We start from the raw sequence: 18,088 nt of genomic DNA on the forward strand, positions 1-18,088 counted from the left end.
CCCCCTAATACTTACCTGAGGTCCTTCTCTATCCAGTGATGTCCATGAGTCCCTCGGCCCCCGGGGACTCTCCCTTCTGATTGGCTGGGACACAGTCACGGCGCCATTGGCTTCCATGACTGTCGATCAAAATCAGTTAGCCAATCAGGAGAGGGAGAGGGCATGGCCAAACAGCAGTTCCATGTCTGAATAGACACACGGAGCTGCAGCTTGGCTCAGGTGCCCCTATAGCAAGATGCTTGCTGTGGGGGCACTCAACAGGAGGGAGGAGCTAGGAGCAGCAACGAGCAACCCGAGAAGAGGAGGATTCGGCCTGCCCCGTGAAAAACGACTGTACAGAGGAGGTAAGTATGACATGTTTTAAAAAAAAAAAAAACTAGAAGCAGGTCCGATACAGTTACTAAGAAGATTAAGTCTACATTTTGAGAAAACAGGAGCAAAATAACAAAGTCCCTTTTGTCACCACATTCTCAATGGAATACATGCAAGTGATCAATATAGTTAGAAAACATTAGCCTGTTTTTATATGAAGGATTTATTCTCTATTTTGAAAAATGGATGCAGATTTTCTAGACGATGAGTGGCCACACTTGGCATTATGTTTAACTCCCATTTAAGTAGGAATACCTGGCTTTCTACTGCCAAATCTTGCAAGACCAAACGCTGAGTATCCCATTACACAATACATCAACTGTATATCAAAAAACGTAGTTTATGAAATTGAATGCAGCCTATGTGCTCTTCAGTATGTGGGCTGCATGACCAGACCCCTCAGAACAAGATTAGGAAAGCATTTTAATAATGCTAATAATTAGAGTTGAGCGGACACCTGGATGTCCGTGTTCGGCGGGTTCGGCCGAACTTTAAAAAAAAGTCCGGGTCCGTGTCCCGGACTTTTGCCGAACTTTTCCCGGACACCGAACCCCATTGAAGTCAATGGGGACCCGAACTTTCAGGCACTAAAATGGCTCTAAAACACCAAAGGAAAGGGCTAGAGTGCTGCAAATGGCAGCAAAACGTAATTAAGAGCATGGCAAGTGCTCTGCAAACAAATGTGGATAGGGAAATAACTTAAAACAACAAACAAAAAAAACAGAAAAATAAAACAATGTTCTTCATCTCTGAAGGACGAGGCCCATATGGAGTAGGAGGGAGGTTGAGGTGGTGGTGGATGTGGCGGTCTCATAGGCGTGCGCACAGGGTGTGCCGGATGTGCCTGGGCACACCCTAATCACCTAGGGCACATAGCATTATCACAATTAAATTGTCCAATCGCAGGAAGCATTCCACAAGTAACATAAACAATGGATGGTGAGAAAAAGTCCAATATATAATGGTGCAAATCATATATAAGTGCAGCAAATCCCGTCACCAGTGAAGGTAGAAATATATTGCGCTCACCAGATGGATGGGACCCCAAAACACCTTATAGTGTAGGAGTCAAACAGGCTTAAGAATGATGGAGTGTCCCCACAGATTTTTCACCGATTCCAACGGCAACCATGCAAATCTCCGGTAGATGAAATAATTCAGAGATTCCCCTTCCACATGGTGGGTGGTAAAACCGAAAAAAATGGAGGGACATATAGCGTAATATTGCTAAAATCAATTTAATATCAATAAAGCTGATACACTTACAGACATCCGTGAAAGACAGGCATATAAGATGTAAAACAGCTGGGCTGACCAAGTCCTCTTTACATGTTTCAGAATAAATGCCTTTTTCAAAAGATAATTTGAGTGGGGACACTCCATCATTCTTAAGCCTGTTTGACTCCTACACTATAAGGTGTTTTGGGGTCCCATCCATCTGGTGAGCGCAATATATTTCTACCTTCACTGGTGACGGGATTTGCTGCACTTATATATGATTTGCACCATTATATATTGGACTTTTTCTCACCATCCATTGTTTATGTTACTTGTGGAATGCTTCCTGCGATTGGACAATTTATTTTGTTGGGAATTTTTTTCTTCTAGCGCTGCACATATTTTTGTATTTGTATTGATTTATCACTCTCCTTAGTTCAGTGATTGATGTCAGCTACTTACATTTTTTAAGTTAGCGCAATAATCTCTATTTTATTCTGTTTGTACACATTATCACAATTGTTTGCCAGTGAGGAGATGGGAAAGATCTCCCTCGGACCTGCTCTGCTCTATTTCTCTTTGCCAGCAGGGAGAGTAATGTATCGGGGCCATGTACATGTAGGCAAACACATGCATGTGTATTTCAACTTTGGGGTGCACACCCTAATGCAATAGGCTGCGCACACCTATGGGCGGTGTAGGTGGAAGCGGCGGTGGAGGAGGAGGAGGACGAGGTAGCCAACACTGCTTCTTTTCACAAATTTTAAATGAGGGTACACCCCAAAAGAGTGAGAAAGAGCAAAAATGGAACAATGGGTGGGTAAGGTCGGTATCCATCGCTATTCTGCACAAGGTACGGAAAAGTCCCGTGGGATCCATGCCTTGTTCATTTTAATGAACGTGAGCTTGTCCACATTGTCTCTGGACAGGCGGCTGTGCTTGTCTGTTATAACGCCCCCCAGCCGTGCTAAATACCCGTTCAGATAATACACTGGCTGCAGGGCACGCCAGCACCTCCAAGGCGTAAAGGGCAAGCTCAGGCCATGTGCCCAATTTGGAGACCCAGAAGTTGAAGGGGGCAGACCTGTCATTCACTACATGTAGGCATGTGCACACATACTGCTCCACCATGTTGGTAAAATGCTGCCTCCTGCTAAGACGTTCCATTTGAGCTGCTGGTGCTGCTGTTTGTTGTGGCATGCTGACAAAGCTTTTCCACATTTCGGCCATGCTAACCCTGCCTTCTGAGGTGCTGGCGGTGCCCTGGTTGCGTTGGCGACCTCTTCCTCCTCCTCCTCCTCCTCCTCCTCCTCCTCCTCCTCTGCCTTGTGCTTCCACTGTGGCCCCGCTGTCAGGTGGGAATGCCAGCAGCATGGCGTCTACCAGCGTGCGCTTGTACTCGCACATCTTGCGATCGCGCTCCAGTGAGTGAATTAAGGACGGTACGTTGTCCTTGTAACGGGGATCCAGCAGCGTGGCCACCCAGTAATCAGCACAAGTTAGAATGTGGGCAACTCGGCGGTCGTTGTGGAGACACTGCAGCATGTAATTGCTCATGTGTGCCAGGCTGCCCAGAGGCAACGAAAGGCTGTCCTCTGTGGGAGGTGTATCGTCCGTGTCCTCTGTATCCCTCCAGCCACGCACCAGTGATGGCCATGAGCTGGCCTGGGTGCCACCCTGCTGTGAACATGGTTCCATCTCCTCCTCCAGCTCCTCCTCCTCATCCTCCTCATCCTCCAGAACTGTGCCCCTGCTGGACAATTGTGTCCCTGGCGTTTGTGTGTGCAGGAACCCACCCTCGGAGCCCCTTGCGAATGACTGCCCTCCTCCTCCTCCTCCTCATCCTGTGCCACATCCTCTTCCATCATCGCCCGAATTGTTTTTTCAAGGAGGCATAGAAGTGGGATAGTTAAGCTGAGAACGGCGTCATCGCCACTGGCCATGTTGGTGGAGTACTCAAAACAGCGCAACAAGGCACACAGGTCTCGCATGGAGGCCCAGTTATTGGTGGTGAAGTGGTGCTGTTCCGCAGAGCGACTCACGCGTGCGTGCTGCAGCTGAAACTCCACTTTGGCCTGCTGCTGCTCGCACAGTCTTTGCAGCATGTGCAAGGTGGAGTTCCACCTTGTGGGCACGTCACATATGAGGCGGTGAGCGGGAAGACCGAAGTTACGCTGCAGCGCTGACAGGCGAGCAGCAGCAGGGTGAGAACGCCGAAAGTGCGCACTTTCTGCAGCAGCTCTGACATATCGGGGTAGTTTTTAAGGAACCTCTGCACCACCAAATTCAGCACATGCGCCAGGCAAGGGATGTGCGTCAAACCGGCTAGGCCCAGAGCTGCTATGAGATTTCGCCCGTTATCGCACACCACCAGGCTGGGCTTGAGGCTCGCTGGCAGCAACCACTCATTTGTCTGCTGTTCCATGCTCCTCCACAACTCCTGCGCGGTGTGTGGTTTGTCCCCCAAACAGGCAAATTGTAAAACTGCCTGCTGTCGTTTACCCCTGGCCGTGCTGAAGTTGGTGGGGAAGGTGTTACGCTGTGCGGATGAGGAGGTGGTAGAGGATGAGGAAGCGGAGTAGGAGGAGTTAGGAACAGGAGGCAAACTGAAGCGCCCTGCAATCCTCCGTGGTGGAAGGACATGCGCCAAATTGCTATCCGCCTCAGGCCCATCCCCCACTGCATTTACCCAGTGTGCCGTTAGGGAGATATAACGCCCCTGACCGTGCTTACTGGTCCACGTATCGGTAGTTAGGTGGACCTTGGCACAGATGGCGTTGCGCAGTGCACACCTGATTTTTTCCCCCACTTGGTTGTGCAGGGAAGGGATGGCTTGCCTGGAAAAGTAGTGGCGGCTGGGCACGACGTACTGTGGGACAGCCACCGACATAAGGTTTTTAAAACTGTGCGTCTCCACCAGATGGAATGACAGCATTTCAAAGGCCAATAATTTTGAAATGCTGGCATTCAGGGCCAGGGATCGCGGGTGGGTAGGGGGGTACTTCCTCTTCCTCTCAAGTGTTTGGGAGATGGAAAACTGAACGCTTCCACGGGACATTGTGGAGATGGTTGGTGACCCAGGTGGTGGTGTTGCTGACAGATCGTCTGTTTGCGGGGTGGCAGGTGCCGGTATCACTACAGATGTGGCTGGAGCGGCCGAGATTGCAGCAGAAGAGGAAGCAGGATGAGCCAGAGACGTTTCTTGGTTTTGAAGGTGTGTACTCCACTGCAGCTCGTGCTTTGCACTTAGATGCCTGATCATGCAGGTTGTGCTCAGGTTGAGAAGGTTTATGCCTCGCTTCAGGCTCTGATTGCACAGGGTGCAAACCACTCGTGTCCTGTCATCAGCACATTTTCTAAAGAACTTCCACGCTAGAGAACTCCTTTGAGCTGACTTTGGTGCGCTCGTTCCCTTGCTGCATTGGGCAGTAGCAGGCGTAGTGTCTAGGGCACGGCCGCTCCGCTTCTGCACCCTGCTCCCTCTTCTCCTGTGCTGGTGGCTCTGTGCGACCACCGCCTCTTCCTCCAAACTACTCAGGTCACCTGCATGATGTTCATTCCATGTGGGGTCGAGGACCTCATCCTCCTCCACATCATCTTCCACCCAGTCTTCACCCCTGCCCTCCTTGTCGGTCTCCACAATGCTGAACGCCGCAGCAGTTGGCACCTGCGTTTCGTCATCATCGGAGACGTGCTGCGATGGTCCTTGCATGTACTCATCTTGAGAAATAAGTGGTTGGGCATCGCTGCACTCAATCTCTTCCACTTCTGGAACTCACTTTGCACTCATATATTGTAGTAACTCGACGCGTTTCGTGAGTCTTCAGTAAGCTCACTCATCAGGAGTATATATGAGATAAATTGTCTAAAAATGAATGAGACAGTAAACAACATGTTACTATATATGATTGAGGAGTGTGATATTGTAACATCTGTACATGAACAGAAATGAAAAAGATCACACTCACACATGACCCAAAGATAGATGGTGGATGCGTGCTCTCACGATGCGGGGGCTGCCATGGTCTAACCCGGGAACTGACAGGACTTGAACCAATGGCGAACACGTTGGGGAGACAGGTGAGGAATCAAGATTGTGGAGAATGAAGCTTCTGCTTGATGGCAAAGTATGGGCTGAAAAAAAATGAATATGTATCTTAATGGAGTATATAATTACATTGTTTGTATCACTAAGTGATATCCAAGGGATCAGGATAAGTATAATTGTATAATAAACGTCATATTTTTTTACCATCTTTGTACTATGGTCACTGAATGTATATACCTCATTTAAAGTCCCACCCCAAGGGCACCCTTTTTCTTTTTTCATCTTGAGAAATAAGTGGTTGGGCATCGCTGCACTCAATCTCTTCCACTTCTGGGGCAGGGCTAGGTGGATGACCCTGGGAAACCCTGCTGAAAGAGTCCTAAAAAAAAATAAGAGACTGCTGTATGGCTTGGGGATCAGACTGCTTGCCTGATTTGCAAGGGGGTGAGGTGAAAGACGTATGATGCCCTACCAAATACTGATGCAGGTTCTGTCGCCTACTCACACTTGAGGAAGGTGTTTCACTTGTGCGTGTAGCTGGCACAGATCGACCACGTCCTCTCGTTGCAACAGGAGCTCTACCAGCAGCACCACGACCCAGGCCACGGCCCCTATTTGACGGGCTTCTCATATTTCTGTAATTTAAGATCTTGCCCTAGAAAGGTGTTTATTGAATAGCGGAACAAAAGAACAACAGTATCGCACGGGTGTATCTCACAGTCAAATATGCAAACTATGCCGCAATTTAATGTTTTTTACACCAAAAGGGTGTATATTAAATAGCGGAATAGGATAAAAAACTGTGTATCTCACACGTACAAACACAGACTAGGCCCGATTAAATTTTTTTGTACCCTAAAGGGAGGATGAGGAAGAGGAGTAGGAGGAGTTGGGAACAGGAGGCAAACTGAAGCGCCCTGCAATCCTTGGCGGGGGAAGGAGATGCGCCAAACTAATTTAAAAGGTGTATCTCACACGTACCGATACAGACTATGCCGTAATTTAATTTTTTACACTCCAAAAGGGTGTATATTGAATAGCGGAATAGGAAAAATTTTATAATACGGTGTATCTCACACGTACAAACACAGACTAGGCCCCGATTACAATTTTTTGTACCCTAAAGGCAGGATGAGGAAGAGGAGTAGGAGGAGTTGGGAACAGGAGGCAAACTGAAGCGCCCTGCAATCCTCGGCGGTAGAAGGAGATGCGCCAAACAAATTTAAAAAGGTGTATCTCACATGTACCGATACAGACTATCCCGCCATTTAATTTTTTACACTCAAAGAGGGTGTATATTGAATAGCGGAATAGGACAAATTTTACAAAACGGTGTATCTCACACTTACAAACACAAACTAGGCCCCGATTACAATTTTTTGTACCCTAAAGGCAGGATGAGGAAGAGGAGTAGGAGGAGCAGGCAGGAAGCAGACTGAAGCACCCTCAAATCCTCGGCAGTATGAGATGCGCCCCAAAAATTGGAAAGGTGTATCTCACACGTACCGACACGGACTATCACGCAATTTAATTGTTTATACCCAAAGGTTTTGATTAAATAGCGGAATAGAAAATATGATCAAAAAAAAGTGTATGTATATCACACGTACGCAACCACACTAGGCCCCAATTACTATTGTTTGTACCCCTAAAGGCAGGATGAGGAGTAGGAGGAGTATGGAACAGGCAGCACCCTCAAATCTTCAGAAGTATGAGATGAACCCCAAAAACTTGGAAAGGTGGATCTCACACGTACCAACACAGACTATCCCCCAATTTAACTGATCCCCACCAAAGGTTTTTATTGAATAGCGGAATAGGAAATATGATCAAAAAAAGTGTATGTATATCACACGTACAGAAGCACACTAGGCACCAATTACTATTGTTTGTACCCCTAAAAGGATGGATGAGGAGTAGGAGGAGTATGGAACAGGCAGCACCCTCAAATCTTCAGAAGTATGAGATGAACCCCAAAAACTTGGAAAGGTGGATCTCACACGTACCAACACAGACTATCCCGCAATTTAATTGATCCCCAAAGGTTTTTATTGAATAGCGGAATAGGAAATATGATCAAAAAAAGTGTATGTATCTCACACGTACAGAAGCACACTAGGCCCCAATTACTATTGTTTGTACCCCTAAAAGGATGAATGAGGAGTAGGAGGAGTATGGAACAGGCAGCATCCTCAAATCTTCAGAAGTATGAGATGAACCCCAAAAACTTGGAAAGGTGGATCTCACACGTACCAACACAGACTATCCCCCAATTTAACTGATCCCCAAAGGTTTTTGATTAAATAGTGGAATAGAAAATATGATCCAAAAAAGTGTATGTATATCACACGTACACAACCACACTAGGCCCCAATTACTATTGTTTGTACCCCTAAAAGGCTGGATGAGGAGTAGGGGGAGTATGGAACAGGCAGCACCCTCAAATCTTCAGAAGTATGAGATGAACCTCAAAAACTTGGAAAGGTGGATCTCACACGTACCAACACAGACTATCCCGCAATTTAATTGATCCCCAAAGGTTTTTATTGAATAGCGGAATAGGAAATATGATCAAAAAAAGTGTATGTATCTCACACGTACAGAAGCACACTAGGCCCCAATTACTATTGTTTGTACCCCTAAAAGGATGGATGAGGAGTAGGAGGAGTATGGAACAGGCAGCACCCTCAAATCTTCAGAAGTATGAGATGAACCCCAAAAACTTGGAAAGGTGGATCTCACACGTACCAACACAGACTATCCCCCAATTTAACTGATCCCCAAAGGTTTTTGATTAAACAGCGGAATAGAAAATATGATCAAAAAAAGTGTATGTATCTCATACGTACAGAAGTACACTAGGCCCCAATTACTATTGTTTGTACCCCTAAAAGGATGGATGAGGAGTAGGAGGAGTATGGAACAGGCAGCACCCTCAAATCTTTAGAAGTATGAGATGAACCCCAAAAACTTGGAAAGGTGGATCTCACATGTACCAACACAGACTATCCCCCAATTTAACTGATCCCCAAAGGTTTTTGATTAAATAGCGGAATAGAAAATATGATCCAAAAAAGTGTATGTATATCACACGTACACAACCACACTAGGCCCAAATTACTATTGTTTGTACCCCTAAAAGGATGGATGAGGAGTAGGAGGAGTATGGAACAGGCAGCACCCTCAAATCTTCAGAAGTTTGAGATGAACCCCAAAAACTTGGAAAGGTGGATCTCACACGTACCAACACAGACTATCCCCCAATTTAACTGATCCCCAAAGGTTTTTGATTAAATAGTGGAATAGAAAATATGATCAAAAAAAGTGTATGTATCTCACACGTAAACAACCACACTAGGCCCCAATTACTATTGTTTGTACCCCTAAAAGGATGGATGAGGAGTAGGAGGAGTATGGAACAGTCAGCACCCTCAAATCTTCAGAAGTATGAGATGAACCCCAAAAACTTGGAAAGGTGGATCTCACACGTACCAACACAGACTATCCCCCAATTTAACTGATCCCCAAAGGTTTTTGATTAAATAGCGAAATAGAAAATATGATCAAAAAAAGTGTATGTATCTCACATGTACAGAAGCACACTAGGCCCCAATTACTATTGTTTGTACCCCTAAAAGGATGGATGAGGAGTAGGAGGAGTATGGAACAGGCAGCACCCTCAAATCTTCAGAAGTATGAGATGAACCCCAAAAACTTTGAAAGGTGGATCTCACACGTACCAACACAGACTCTCCCCCAATTTAACTGATCCCCAAAGGTTTTTGATTAAATAGTGGAATAGAAAATATGATCCAAAAAAGTGTATGTATATCACACGTACACAGCCACACTAGGCCCCAATTACTATTGTTTGTACCCCTAAAAGGCTGGATGAGGAGTAGGGGGAGTATGGAACAGGCAGTACCCTCAAATCTTCAGAAGTATGAGATTGTGTTCACTCTACCCCACAAAGATTGTGTTCACTGCACCCCAAAAAGATTGTGTTCACTGCACCCCAAAAAGTTTGTGTTCACTGCACCCCACAAAGATTGTGTTCACTGTACCCCACAAAGATTGTGTTCACTGCACCCCAAAAAGATTGTGTTCACTGCACCCCACAAAGATTGTGTTCACTGCACTCCAAAAGGATTGTGTTCACTGCACCCCAAAAAGATTGTGTTCACTGCACCCCTCAAAGATTGTGTTCACTGTACCCCACAAAGATTGTGTTCACTGCACCCCAAAAAGATTGTGTTCACTGCACCCCACAAAGATTGTGTTCACTGCACCCCAAAAAGATTGTGTTCACTGCAGCCCACACACAGCAAAATGGATGTGGATCACTGACTCCTGCCTATCTCCTATCCCACACCCCACAGCAATATCGATTGTAGTTTGTAGAACACACTTTCCCTAAAAATCAGCAGACTCTATCCCTAACAGGATTTATAAGATCGTAGATCGGGACTGCAGACCCCACCCCACACAGCAATATCGATTGTAGTTTGTAGAACACACTTTCCCTAAAAATCAGCAGACTCTATCCCTAACAGGATTTATAAGATCGTAGATCGGGACTGCAGACCCCACCCCACACAGCAATATCGATTGTAGTTTGTAGAACACACTTTCCCTAAAAATCAGCAGACTCTATCCCGAACAGGATTGAGAAGAGATCGTAGATCGGGTGACTGCAAACCCCACCCCACACAGCAATATCGATTGTAGTTTGTAGAACACACTTTCCCTAAAAATCAGCAGACTCTCTCCCTAACAGGATTGATAAGAGATCGTAGATCAGGTGACTGCAAACCCCACCCCACACAGCAATGTCGATTGTAGTTTGTAGAACACACTTTCCCTAAAAATCAGCAGACTCTCTCCCTAAAATGCCTACAACTCGCCCTGCCTAACACACTCCGACCTGTCCCTCAATTCTGTCCGGACACAAATGTTTTTTTTTTCCTGTCTGTCCCTAATCAGCAGCCAGCACGTTGATGTGTGCTCTCTCCCTGATCTAAGCAGCAGAATGACGCCGCAGCAACGCTGCCTCGAACTTATAAAGACTTGGTCACATGCTTCAGACGGCCAATCACAGCTACTGATACATTTGTAGGCATGGCTGGGATGGCTTAGGCCCACCAGTTAAACGCTTGTTGATTGGCTGTTGAAAGCCCGCCATGAAAAGCGCGCCAAAGCATGCAAAACCCAGAAATAAAACGACCGAACACGGATTTTTACCCGAATATACAGTAAAGTGTTCGTGTCCGTGTTCGGGTAACAAAAATCCAATTATTCGGTACGAACACGAATAATACAGTCCGTGTTCGCTCAACCCTACTAATAATGCTATTAATCTGAATGAAAAAGCATTTCTAATGTTTCCAGACATTTCAGATAGTCACATGCTAATGATATGAGCTCTTTCTCATTCTGCGGGATTGAGCCTATTTTAAAACCTCCTGAGGGGGGATACATACCGGAAACTACTTGAGAAAGGTTTGGTGGATTTTTACTTAATGTAAAAGATCTCTATCCGGTCTCAACCATAGATGAGATATGGACTTATTTTAAGGATAATTTTATTTCCTCATACAAACAAATTTTCACTTAGGCTTCATCCTGTCTTTGTATACATCTTTCCCACTGTTTAATTCGTTATATAAGGATTGCTTTTGCAATTGCAGACGTCATTATAGCTTGTAATTTCTGTGCTTGCATTTCTCAGTTATTTATTTTGCTTTTTTTTTTTTTTTGGTTTTATTTTCATTTTTGCTCTTTATTAATGATGGATCTCACTGCTTGGTTTGTGTAAATTTGTCTACATCTATGGGCTTTTAGCAATGTCATAACTTTAATCCAGCACAGGTTCTTCTCCTCTCCTCTCCTCTAATGTGTTTTAATTGGGACTCACCTGTTTTTTCCCTTGTATGGGGGTAAATAACAAGGCTTTATACCCAGTTGGAATATGCTATGATAAGGGCCTGGTGGGCGGAACATGTTAGCTTGTTCATACTGTAATGACTATGTAGTCAATAAATTTTACCATATTTGGATGATACCGGATACCATATTTGGATTATACCGGATACCCAGTTTGATGTTATTTCACAAACTGGGAAATGATATGTGTGCTTTGAAACCTCCCTCAAATTGACTGCTTAATATGAAGTCCAAAATGTACTAATTTTTCCAAGAAACACCTATGTTTGTATACTCTAGGTGGATTTCTGTAAAGCCATACACAGTTAACCACCATATCCAATGTCTCTCAATCAAACTTGTGCAAATGTATAAACTAATGTTTGCTTGCTTGGATGGGGTGGGTAGACTCACATTGCAACTCAAATTTGCATAGGGAAATTGCAAAGAGCACCTAAAATTATGTATAAATAGCATTTCTTAAATTCCATCAAGATAGTAAGTTGTGGAAGCTTGTGACAAAAAGATCTGTGTAGTCTTCTTTGTGATGTGGAATAATTGTTGAGAGTATATAAAATAACTTCCCTCAAGCTCATGTAGTTATCAATTACTGGCAGTTAAAATCATATGGATAGCCAAGGATGGATTGAATTACCATGTAGGTATTGTGGGTGGTATAAATAAGGAACAATCTCACCCTTTGTAACCATAATGGGTATATGAGTGTCCACTGCTGTTGGACTTTTCCAAAGACTGGGATGCTGATTTGTCCAACAGTAGATGAGATGTTCTTGTGGTCAGGTACTACATTGCCCTGACATGCTTTTTCTTAGATGGCTTCCTCAGAGGACATAGGAGTAATGTCGTATTTGTTATTGCTTGTGCATAATTGCTTAGAATTTAAAATAAGCAAGGTCTCTATATAACTAAAGATGATCGAACTTTTGAAAAGTTTGGTTCGGCCAGAACACCCCAACTTCCCGAAAGTTCGGGTCCGGATTCCAGAACCCCATTGAAATCAATGGGACACAAACTTTGGTAATCAAAAAAGACCATTTTGAAGCCCTAAAACCCAATAAATGCCCCTAAAAAGTGCCTAGGGTTCTGGGTCATGCCCCAGGGACTATGAATCAGGCAAAAAAAAATCTTAAAAATTGTTCTTTTTGATAGAGAGCCAATTATTGAAAAAAATTTTTTTTTAAAAAAAAAGAGATTTCTTTGGATTTGGTGTCTGGGGGGTCTAAAAAGTATACCTGTGAAGTTTCAGCTCTGTAGCATGTCCAGAACCAGAAAAAAAAGATAATTTTTCTTAGAATTTTTAGTAGCGCAGAGATGGGGTTCCACTCCTTTCACACCTGGGCGTTTTTGTGGCACATTTGGAGATGACTCTCAAAATCATGCACAGATGGCATTACACCCCATATAGGTTGGCCAAATTTTCCCCATCTTTGTCAGCCAAGTGCTGGCGCAACTGCGGCCAGGGAGGCCACTAACACATACCTTGTAGGAAGGCCTCATCCTGACGAGCTTCTGGAAAAAGATGTTCAGACATATCCTTGACAATTGAGAATATATTCTCCCCACCCCCCAATATGGCACTCCTCAATATAGATGTATATATGTATATGTATAGATACATACACATATGCCTACTGGACCGTGGTAACACATTATTCTTTCGGCCCATCTAACCGTACATAGAAAATGGATGTCTGATGCTTCTCCTAACATTTCAGAAGTGATTTCCACGGTACAACAAAACTACACCTATGAACATCTCCTAGTGATCAACTCCCTTACATGTGCAACACTTAACAAGACATGGATGTTATGGACTGAAAGAGTTATATAATTCCTATTTATGATGTGACCACATGGTCAAAGGAAGGTAAATGTAATTTTCCCTTGTCATTACAATGTATTATTGACCAAACTTTCTTGTTATTGTATAATGTGTGTACCTACTGTTAGACATTTGTTTTTTTTGTTTTTTTACCCCTATGGGTTTTAAGTAATCTCTGTACTTTGTGTATGACTTACATTTGATTATCTCTGCAACATATACAAATCCTTCTGTGGTATACCCCTTACTTTAAAATAATGCAAATTCATTGTTTAAAAAAAAAAAGATGTATTTTACTTTAATATTTCTCACCTCCCAGTGTTATAGTTTTCAGTGTTGAATATTATTGTTTGAGGAGGATAGTTGGTTTTATTAATTTACTCAATAATCAGCCATCACCTGGTACAAATAAACTCATATTGATTAATGGCTGGCTTCTTATACATAGGAAAGAAAATGTTGCGCTAATATCCTAATACATGAACAGTATCAAAACGCAATTATAAAAAAGTCAATAGGTTCATTGAAACCAAGTCCAAGTGCAGAAAAGGTACAATCCAAACAGGATCAATAGACAGGTATGCGTGCCCATACAGTATTAAATGCCCTACTACAAAAATATTCAGTAGAGTGTGAAAACCCAGCTACAAGATTTAGTAACCCACACTTGTCATAGTAAACAATGCTAGTCAAAAGTGTTAGCTTGTGGACACAACAAAGCGAATCATGCTTATGATGAGGATCACTGTAAGAATAAAGGGGTTTATTTACTAATGTTATACATTTTACAGGTCCACCAAGTCTGTGTTTTACTGTTTTATACAATAAATATAAATTAAATTCTGAACTTTTAGCACACCTGTTTAAGGATAAGTACAAAATGTGTCATTTCCGGACTTCTTTTAAAATGCTAGTCAACTTGCTGTGTCTGGCTTTAGTAGTTTTGCGTCACAAGAAAAAGCAATTAGTAAATGTCAGAAACATGTCAGAATTCCTCATGCCTCTGCTTCTTCTAGATTAATGATTCAGAAGGCTTAAATGCATATCTGATTGTGAAAATAAAAATGTAGCATATTAAAGCTTACCAGTTATTAGATGGGGTAACTGCAATTTTTTTTTTCTTTTTAAACTAAGGTAAATGTTTAGCAAGTATAGAAATACCTGTTTATCTTTCCATAAATGCAATTTCCTGAAAGCTTAACCACTTGCCAACTGCCTGCCGCCTTTTTACTGTGGCAGGGTGGCTCGGCTGAGTCCAGTCACATAGTACTACGTGACTGGAGTGCATGTGGTTTCAACGGCGCGCACGCGCTGCCAAAGCCGCTCTCTCGCTGTGTTTAAACACAGCGGGAGGCGGGCCGCGGGAGGAGCCGCACCGATTGCCGCTGCCCTCCCGCGATCATCCGGGAAACCGAAAGAAGACCCGCCTGCTTATGTAAACAAAGCAGGCAGATCTTCTTTCAGACAGGCAGGGACAGATCAGCAGTTTCAGCTAAGCTGAAACTGCAATCTGTCTGTGCCTGTCATAGAACCCCCCCCCCACACACACAGTGAGTAAGCATATAGGCATACATTTAACCCTTTGATCATCCCCAGTAGTAACCCCTTCCCTGCCAGTGTCATTTTTACAGTAACAGTGCATATTATTTACCACTGATTACTGTATAAGTGTCACTGGTCCCCAAAAAGTGTCAAAAATGTCAGTTAGGGGACCGATCTGTCCACCGCAATATTGCAGCCCCGATAAAAATCGCAGATCGTCGCCATTACTAATAATAAAAAAAAAAATCCAAAAATCCATCCCATAGTTTGTAAACGCTATAACTTTTGCGCAAACCAATTAAAATACGCTTTTTGGGAATTTTTTTTACCAAAAATATGTAGTAGAATACAAATTGGCCTAAACTGATTAAAAAAATTAAATTTTTTAACTTTTTTTATTGAGAATGTTTTATAGCAGAAAGTAAAAAATAAAGCGTTTTTTTTTTTTCAAAATTGTTGCTTTTTTTTGTTTATAGCAAAGCATCTAAAAACCGCAGAGGTGATCAAATACCACCAAAAAGAAAGCTCTATTTGTGGGAAAAAAGGACATCAATTGTATTTGGGTACAGTGTTGCACGACTGCACAATTTTCCATTAAAGTAACGCAGTGCCGAATTGCAAAAAATGGCCTGGTCATTAAGGGGGTAAAACCTTCCAGGGCTGAAGTGGTTAAAAGATAGCAGAAACTATTTTTTTGCGTAAATTACTATTTCCAACAGCCCTTATTTTATGGACAAAGATAGACATGTTTGAAGTTCAGTTTAGTTGTTCTAACCATGGTTCCCTCCATAGATACAGTAAAAGAAAAATATACCCACCAGGGTCAGGATTTGCAGGATTTGCAGGTAAAAATATTTTTTAAAAGCCAGGAAAAAGAAAAGTAGGGCAGCCACCACATCTAAAGACTAATATAGGTTATAATAACGTTTTGTTTTGGGTTTGGATGTACTTTCAGCCAAATAAATTACAGGTGTGCAACAAAAACACTTTTTTAGTAACTAACCGCAAAGTGTTACTATCTTTGCTCATTTTTTTCCACTTAGTACATTTTGGTTACTACTATCCTATTGGGTTTCACATGTTTCCCCCATACTGCCTATAGTTTATGATCTAAATTATATAGGCATTAAGCAAGTTGTAAAAACAGGTTTATTTCTTAAAAATAAATACAAAAATATAAATATAAAACATTGGCAAGATACTATTTGATGAAATGAAGTTCTACTAACATATATCTTCACCAGCTTCAATACACTAACATCACATGTACATTTTCTGTACATTTTATCGTACATAATGTATCAGAAATGTATCAGAAAAATCATTTCCTGGTTCCCTCAGAAATCAAAAAAAAAGAAAAAACAAGAAAATGCTGCAAATGGGAAGGCAGCCAAATTACCCGATAAAAGCAATGTGTACATGAGTTTGTACGAGGAAGTATTCTTCTGTTCAAGTCTTCAAAGTGATCATTGGATTTGACATACAACAAAGCAACCACGGCATTTGATCCATGGCTTATAATTAACATTAGTCATTCTCTAGGGTGATATTCTACATTGAATAAAAATGGATGAAATAAATGATTGTGGTATAAAGTTTTTTTTTTTTTTTTTTTTTTTCATTTTTAATGTATTATTGTTATTATTTAACACTGTGCCAAGTGTCAGAAAAAAAATTATTTTAAAATTGTTAATATTATTTCCAAGTGCCCGCAAATTTATTCCATTTAGCTTCAAATAAAAAAGATTGATCGTACTGTGAAAGTTAAGAATCTTTATCACTCTCCCCACTGCCGTACATTTCAGCTAGTTTGTTGAAACGAGGACCCCATTCCTTGAGGTATTCATAGTTTTGGTCCCCTTCTGTTGTACTAGACTCTAAAGAACTTAAAGATTCAGCTATAGAATCATTTCCTTCATATGCATATGTTGCAAGTGAATCATATGGTGGTGCAATAGGATCATTGTCATGCTCTTTTAGCCTTTGGTTAATGAAATCACGAACATCTGTATTGTCTGGCACAGAAGCAGTTCTTCTTGGTAACAACAGGCTTTCAGGGACAATATCTCTACGGTGTTTCTTATCCTCAATCGCACCAGGATTTCTGAGTGTACCAATATCAAAGGCTTGTGTGTCTTCTTCTCCACCTCCTTCATCATTGTAGCTTACAATGTTGTCTCTAATGTCCTCTTTAGACAGTACTAATGGTTCTTTCTTTCTCTGTCTTTTCAAGGCAGCAAAGAGCACCACAATAACTAAAAAGGAGAAGAAAAGATGTCAATAGAAGGCAAATGCAATCCTATTTCAATAGCAGTTATAATATAAATCAATATATTGCCACTACTTTGTTTTTATTATTACTAGTAGTGGTATTATCGGTGGTAGCAGTAGTAGCGGCATGTGTGTGTAGCCCACAAATATATATATATATTTTTTTTATCAGTGATACTGGCCTGGCATGATGGTCAGAAAAGGTACAGACAAAGGAAACAAAATATGGCTTAAAAATGAATAAAGTAGCTTTTTTCTTTTAATCCATTGACAACAATTTAGGTATCCATTTGTTTTCCATTTTTGGTAACAAAAGAAAAATATTAAAAATGAAAGTCCCCTGTTTTACTGTATTGCCCCACAATGGCAATAAAAACATAAATGCCATTGAAAAAAAAAAAAAAAAAAAACAATTAACATTTTGCCATGCTTTGATAGATTACCTAACAAACCAAATCTTTACAACTTTGATAAGTGGCAGCTTGCTGACTGTTTCCTTACTGCTATGACATACTATACTCAGTAAAGTTTTGTGTTTGTAACCCATGAAAAGTTCTGAACTAGCAGAACCTATAGACTACACGTGAATCACATTTAAAACAAAGGTTTTCCTAAATTCACATGCCTTACTGCTGGGTTTAGTTAAAAGTACAATTATTCACCTAATTACATAAAAAAAAAAAGTCGGCATGATGATATGCCTATTTTTTTTTGCCATGTTGGAAAAGGAACACATATTTAATCAGTATATGGAACAAATTCAGATGGCCGCACAACTAAAACCACCTTTATTGAACACTGTCCAAAACACAGTAACACAGGTAGAGCAAGAGGGCCAGTAACATTTCATGCTTACCAGCATATATTCATAG

At 42.1% G+C, this 18,088-nt stretch overlaps 1 protein-coding gene across 1 annotated transcript in view; it reads right to left on the reverse strand.

The window, feature by feature from the left end:
* Window positions 1–16,076: 16,076 nt before the first annotated feature.
* Window positions 16,077–18,088, reverse strand: part of LOC309556022 (cadherin-10-like) — a 385,953-nt gene continuing 383,941 nt past the window's right edge. The window contains exon 11 of the mRNA XM_082258290.1: window positions 16,077–17,200. Coding sequence (XP_082114416.1) covers window positions 16,710–17,200 — 491 coding nt within the window. The 3' untranslated portion in view covers window positions 16,077–16,709. The remainder of the gene's footprint in view (window positions 17,201–18,088) is intronic.

This window comes from Pelophylax lessonae (assembly GCF_965119305.1).
Source record: "Pelophylax lessonae genome assembly, chromosome: 5".
Classification (NCBI taxonomy): Eukaryota; Metazoa; Chordata; class Amphibia; order Anura; family Ranidae; genus Pelophylax; species Pelophylax lessonae.